The following is a 7,423-nucleotide window of genomic DNA, read 5'->3' on the forward strand; positions in this document are numbered from 1 at the left end:
AAAAAAGCTGAAGAAAGCCAGGTATAAGCTAGGCTTCTCTTTTCAACTGACATCTGATTCATCCAGACTGATCCAGTAAATGACTCACTTACCAATGACGGGGCAATACAACTCTCCATTCACATCAACTCCATATCATACAAAGCCTATTAGTTAGATGGACATTCTGGTCTCTAAGTGGAGCCAACATGAAACCACACACATAACACCCCCTTAGATGTATTTAACTCTGGCTGAGAGTGGCGGGTCCCGTGTTGAGAATGAGCTTCATTAATGTAGCAGCAAAACACAAACCTCCCTGCTCATGCCCTTTCTGCTGCTACTGCTCAGTATTAGTTCCACTTCAGTGGCCCCATGCTTAGCAACAAGAACAAGCAGCGTCTCTAATGACGGACGTCCCCCTTCTCTCCACATATCCCCACCACTGGTCTCGGGTCACTGCCCCCACCCCTCTAGGGACAGGAAGAGGAGAGAGGGGAGTCTACCCGTTAAAGGACCTTGTTAACAGCCTGCCTAGAAACAAACCCCACAGACTCACTTCATTAGCAGGGACAAGTTAGAAGATGTGCCTTAGTTTGGAATAGTTTAAAACCTGAGGAGAGAAAAGTATTCTCTCAGGGGTTGGAGTGTGTGAGCAGAACGGCGGAGGGAAGTGACTTCAGAAAAGCGTTCGTTCTCCAAAATGTTGTGTTTATTTTTGGGGTCCAAACATTGCAGACAGTCATGTTTATCTCAAAGTTAGGGGACTGTCTATTTCCTGCATAAACAAACATCATTGTTTAGGGTAATACAATTACTACGGAGGACTCGATTTTTATGACTACATATTAGAATCTTTAATTCAATGGGAAAAAAACAAAAAAATGTACAAAGACAAAAATGTTTATTTACACAACATAAGGAAAATATAACTCTTGGTTACAAATATTTAGGGTCACGGAAAAGTCCAGACGACCCAATGAAATGCGATAAAGGAGACACTGAACTTGTGAAACGGCACTGTGACAAGGACACAAGGTTTCACAGAGCCAGATGAGAGAGTAGTGAGTGCTGTCATCTTTGGGTACTATAGGGATCAGTGTCTCTGGGTTGACAGTCCACTCTGTTAGTTGCCATGCAACTGTCAAATAGGACTTAAGGACAGAAAACTGGGTAGTCCAGGTGAGACACTCTAATGGAAACTCTTTGTCCAACGTTGGCCTTCCATTCCAAACTATGACGGGAATGTAAAATTAGCTGACTGAAGTTATCGAAAAGACTCAAAACACAGAAAAATACAAAAGTGAGAAATCAACATGAAACATAAAAAATACAAACGGAAACATGGATTTGATCCCATTAGGATTTCCCAGTGAAATGAAGCAACTGCCGTGCAAATGGGTGGAGATGGAGATATTTGGGTACTACAAAATGCATCTGTACACATAAGAGTAGATACAGGATATTGTATCATATTCAAACTAAATAAACAAAAGGGATAGCATATTAAATAAAGTGTGAAAAGGTGCTATGCATGTTTTGTGCGATCAGCCATTGACATGAAGGCTATAAATATTGTATGCATAGAGAAGAATCCCTCTTTGAAGTCTTGTGAGAGCTAAGACAGCGGAAGAAAGGGAGGGGAGACGGTAATTACTGGTGGAAATGCTCTTTGACAGATTATTCTATTAAAGCAGGAGGAGGTTCAACCAAACACAGCTAACCTCTAACAGCACTGGTCTCCACCTATCAATGACAAGAACATTCTCACCTGAAGGCCCACTTCCACTTGACAAACACGCTTACTGGGAGCCAATCACATGATCAAAAAACCTGTATGCTCTATATAATGCTGCAGAGTTTGCACATTGTCTAATAATATTGAATGGTAATAATTAGCAAAGTGCTAGCTCCTAATGAATAATTAAAAACCTGAAGACATTTTCAGTGTGGATCGCCAAAATACATTAGCGTCACACATACTACCGCTATATCGACCAGACAACCTTAGATCAGACATAATGAGCCACTTTGCAGAAAACAGGCAAATTATCATTATTTCCACAAATAAATGTAAATTCTGAACAGATCTGCTGTCTGTCTAGAAAAAGTGTTGACAATGGGCTGAGGATTCTGGGTAAAACTCTGGCCATCTCATTAAGTGTTGAGAACCAAGAGCCAGGGCCACTTCCTGACGCAGGGCTAGCTCCAGAGCAGCCTCACCTCTCTGCCTGGCTGGGGCTGTGCACGGGGATATGCTGGGGATGTAAGGGATGAGAGAGGACATGATAGAGAGCAGTACTGCTACTAGCCCAGTCTCTCAGGTCCAACTCCATCTTTGATCACTGGCCACTGACATCTATGTCTCTGCGACAGGGGGAAGGTGCAAGGCGGGAGCACATCATGAGTACACATCCTTCCCCATGGAACATTGTTCTCCCCAAAATAAAAAAGGTTTTATTGTATTTAACAATATCAACTCTAACCCCCCCTTGATTAGAATTAGTTTCACATCTGCCTGCCGCCCGACTCTGTCCCTCATTACTGTAGAATCTCATTACAATCAGCCCCCAGGGGAGACATGCGTCAGTTTTAAACACACTTTCTATCCCTCTCTCACTGCCTCGCGCTCCCCCCTCTCTCCGTCTACAGTAGCGGAAGTCCTCATCTAAGAGAACGACAGTCTTTATTCTCCTACATGCAGCATGGAAATTGTTTTACACTGCCAATTAAAATAACAGATACCGGTACATTTAGATTGTTTTCTCAGTCAGTCAGGATATGTATTTGGCAAAAAATAGACCAAAATAGGGCTGACACTCCAAGTCCCCCCTCCGTTTTTTACCTAACAGAATAACACACAAAAGTGTTTGGAAATGCAGTCAAGATGTGGAAAATAATACTTATTGGGCTGTGAACTCTGAGAGAAAAGTTAAATCCATCTCCACACACTCCACTTCCTCTTATTAAACCATAGTTATATCAGTGGGGTTTTAAATGTTTATTCAAAATCTTTATTTAGAAAATGATAAGGTTATGTGCTATAATTCATTTAAATATATCAATTATGCTTGGCTATAAGTAACAGGTAAAAATAAGGAATAGTGGTGTCCGTTGTGAAAATTGTCCATCTAGTCCGAGCAGAAACACAAATGCTGCAGGCAATGTAACCCCGGCTCTCCACTAGCATGTCCTATAGTCCTAGAGGAGAGGAGAGTCACAGAATGTACAAGGACCCTGCAGTATCCTCTTGATCCAGTCTGGGTCTGCAGTGAAGAGGGTAGGAGGAAAATAAATAAACATTGAATATTTTATCAGATTCATCTGTTCAATCACAATCATCTGCTCCACTATTTGAGCAGTAAATAGACAACAGCTTGAACACTCAGTAATGTTAAGCTTATTGAAAATCGTTTATGCAGGCAGTCTGTGACAATTAAAGAAAAAAGTTTTTGGAGAAAAAAAAGTACTTTCTTATATATTGTCAATGCTATATAAGGAGATATGCTGATCAGGGAGGGAGCAGGATGAGTGAGAGAGCTGACAGTGAATAACAGCCCTGGGAGAGAGAAGAGGGTGGAGTGAGAGAGGAGGTAGAGAGGTGGAAAGTGGCGCTAGCTGCTTACCCTCAGGCACTGGCAGTCTGGCAATGCTATCCTGCAGCAGGCAGCGTCTGTACGTGAGTGTCTGGCACGCCTGGTAGGATAACACACACCTGAAAGAGACGGGCACGCTTCAGACAGGCACTGACACTGAGTGGGAGGGGTATCAATAGTCTAAAGTGGCTTCCTTTGCTCATATTCTTCCCTTCATTTGCAATGACTGGAAAGAACAGAATATGTGAAAGTGAATTCCCAGTAGACATCATTATTCAAGAAATCCCTAGGACAGGAGTTCCCAAACTTTTTTGGCCCACAACCCCATTTTCATATCAAAACCTTTTCACAACCTCACCATGTAATTTTTTTTAATAAAGTTATGTAATCAGGCCAATGGTAACTTTTTTAATTGGGGCTTTGACAGTCTACTACAAATCAGTCAAAGTATTTCATTCTGAAGGAGGTATGGTTTGAAGTGACTGAAATGCATCAGAAAAGGGTATTGGGAAGTTCAGAATATCGTCAGGCAAACATTTTGTATGAAATTCTTTGTAGAAAAGAATATCATTGATGATATTTTATGAAAATGCTGTCTGCAACATGAAAGCCAACTGACATACGAAGGCAACTGTGGCATAAACATAGGACTAGCATAGCAAAAAATTGCAGTATTTAGAGTACGGGAATCGGGTGACTCGTGGTTAACGCAAATAAGGTTGATGACACTTTACCTGAGCCACATGTGTCCATTGGAGCAGATAGCCTGTTTGCGGTCTGTGAACGGTAGCACTTCCTTACACAGACTACAGTACTCTGGGAACGTCTGCTTGTTCATCTTCTTCTGGATGTGACCTATCAGGACCTGGGGTACAGACAGCAAGACGTGAGAGGTGCTGAATAATGCACAACAGGGTTTAGCCTAATGTTGAAAAAATTGATTATTGCTCAGGCTATGGAATAGGGTATTAGAAATGTGTAGGGAGCCTAGTCCAACCTTGGCAGCCCTGTCCTCGTATGTAGGGTCGCAGGTGAGGAAGTCACAGACCCCCCTGGTGGGGATACTGGTATTCTCTGTGATCCAGGTGTGAAGGTACACCTCCCCCAGAACCCTCTTCATGTGCTCCCTGGTCAGGTGGGCCTCCACCGCCTCGATCCACGCCATCACCTCTCCCATCTTCTCCTCCAACGCCTGGGATTCTGGGTCCTGTAGCTTCAACACCCCCTCTTCCCCTCCTCCACCCCGCTCCTCATCCCCCACAAACACCTTGGAGTCTTCATGCGTGGGGCGCCAGCGTGCCTCCACGGGGGCCTTCTGCAGGGACTGGTAGAGCACGCGCACCAGGAAGAGTTTTAACCTCCACAGGTAGGGGGAGCCTGTGTTGTGTACCTTCTTGTCCAACTCCTCCTGCAGCAGAGCAGGAATGCATTTCTCCTTCAGCACCCTCCAGCGCACCAGGTCCAGCAGGTCAGTCTGCTTGAACAGGCTCTGGACCTGGGACTCCAGCAGCTCTGCCGCTGCATCGTTTGGCGTCTTCAGGGTCACAAACTGGACCTGGTACGGCCTGGAAACCAGGTGCTGACCATTGGTCATCCCTGCAGTACTGACCAGGGCCAGGTAGGCCCCGTTCGGGCTGACCGCGATGCCATGCATCCTCCGCCCTGCCATGCCTTCTGGCAGCACGATCTCCTCCTGCTTAAAGGCCACGGCCATGTCGGTAAAGATGGGCGTGAGCTTCTTGACCGTCCCGTCCAGGGAACAGGTGTAGATGGAGCCCCCCTGGCGGCTGGCTGTCATGGAGACGATGGGGGTGGAGTGCAGGCCAGTGACGTGTGAGTTGTGCACGTTGAGGCCCGCCTTGGAGATGAGCAGCAGGCACCAGAAGAGGTAGGAGCCCCTGGCTGCCACCACCAGGCTACAGTTACAGTTCTGTTTGGGGTGGAATAGGGAGATACACTTGATGTTGTGTACAGGGATCTGGTCTGACTCCTGCCACAGGACCACTGGCTGGCGCAGGGTGAAGTAGCCCTTCACCGCTTTCAAGTTGACAGGCAGGATCTTGACAGGCCCTACCGCACTGCCCACGATCAGTCCGCTCATCTTGCGCCCGCTGTGCTCGTACTCCCACCATGCCAGCACACTGGGAGACGACACCCCAGACTGGATGGTGTTACAGGACACCACTGAATCCTTCCCCAGCATGGGCAGGCAGAACTGCCACACCACCAGGTCTCCGTTCTCCATCAGCACGGCCAGCAGCACCGTCCCCACGTCCTTCCACTTGTTGTTGGTCTGGACATGCTGCGTGGTGCACACACTGGACCACTCCATCCGTACAGGGGTCTGCATGAGGTAGCGTCTCTGAAGCTCAGCCAGGTCCAGGAGGTTAGCCTTGGGGGGCTCCCCACCCTGCACTGAGTAGCCTCTACTCTCCAGGCTCTCTCCATACAGCTGGGTCAGGTCAGCCACCACTGTCCACTGTAGACGCTTGGTGCTGCTGTGGACGGTCAGCTTGTGGTCTAGGGTGAGGGAGGCCAGAAGGCTGAGACCGTTGCCGTCACAGCCCAGGGGGGACCAGCTGGTGTACATGATGCCCTTATGGACGCCTACGGTGGGGTTGAACACTCTATCCAGCATGGAGGACTGGCTCACTGAAGGGTCGCTGGAGAACTTGTCTTTGGCCCTCAACAGCTCCTCCACTGGACCCACCTGGACACATAAAAACAGCTACCTTTAAAAGTAGGCATCTGAATGCATTTAGTATACCATACTGAGAAAACTAAAACGACTTTCAGATTATATCTAAATCAAACTAAGTGCATCAACCTAATTTGCTAGCCTAAATATGTTTTACTTTGGAATAAATGGTTAACTGCTGCTAGCAGTTAGAAACAAATAGGCAGCAGGCATCAGCCAGGTAAAAACAACAACCTCACAATTGTCATTTCTGCCAAGCGGTTTTGAGGTGTGAAATGAACGCCAAAGTAAGCTAGCTACATGTATCCAATATTCACCTTCAATTCACAGACTTTGTCCGGCACGGGGATGGAGGTCCGATGCAGCACCAAGTCTTGGTTGTTGCCGTGAACATCGCACAAGACCTCCATCAAAGAAATGCCACTTGTAGTAGAGGCCGAGAGTCGGTGGTCCTCAGACCACGTGAGCGGCTCAAAACCGCTGACCGGACTCAAGAGCTTTATTACCGGATCCCTCTCCACAACTGGACCGAGTTCTGCCCAGGGATCATCCTCTGGTTCGGCTTCGGTAAGCTGTCCTTCCTCTACCCCGTCCGCAACACGAGCTGGGCTGCAAGCAGCCATTTTCCATGTAAAAAATAAAACAACGCGTCACTACGGCGGTGGAGTAGGGACATACCACAATGAAAAACAGAATCAAAGCCTCTCGGGTTGCAGTGTAGATATCTGGGTTAAGATGACAGGAAGACTGACTGTCTGTGCTTGGCAAAAATAAAAACACAAGCCCGATTACCTCCCAGCTCATTTCAAACGTTCCTACAACTTTTTCCCCCGTAGGATTCTCATTAGGTCCTTAATTAACCTTTTCATAGGAATGTTCCGGTGAAGGAATGTTTCCAAGAGACCATTCCCTTCAAATAGAATCAAATAGAATTTACCCAGAACGTGGTTACCATGTTCTCAGAATTTAAGATATTAATGTTCTAGACACATTTCATAGGAAAGTTGTAAGAACATTCACCTGTCTGTTGCTTAAATTGTACATGTTCAGCTAATCAGTAATTTATTCAACATGTACATACCTGGGATTTGATCTCACAACCTCTTGGTTCAAGGTAATCCGATGTTCACACTTACTACACCACCATGTC

General features: G+C 46.3%; 1 protein-coding gene across 1 annotated transcript; it reads right to left on the reverse strand.

Annotated features, from left to right (window-relative positions):
• Positions 1-669: 669 nt before the first annotated feature.
• Positions 670-6,948, reverse strand: LOC129818510 (general transcription factor 3C polypeptide 4-like). Its single transcript, XM_055874471.1, has 5 exons — positions 6,591-6,948; positions 4,573-6,285; positions 4,310-4,440; positions 3,606-3,694; positions 670-3,245 (listed from the first exon to the last, which is right to left on the reverse strand). Exons 1-5 carry the CDS (start codon positions 6,894-6,896, stop codon positions 3,181-3,183), a joined length of 2,304 nt encoding a protein of 767 aa, XP_055730446.1. The 5' UTR covers positions 6,897-6,948; the 3' UTR covers positions 670-3,180.
• Positions 6,949-7,423: the final 475 nt, after the last annotated feature.

Source organism: Salvelinus fontinalis, chromosome 21, assembly GCF_029448725.1.
Source record: "Salvelinus fontinalis isolate EN_2023a chromosome 21, ASM2944872v1, whole genome shotgun sequence".
Classification (NCBI taxonomy): Eukaryota; Metazoa; Chordata; class Actinopteri; order Salmoniformes; family Salmonidae; genus Salvelinus; species Salvelinus fontinalis.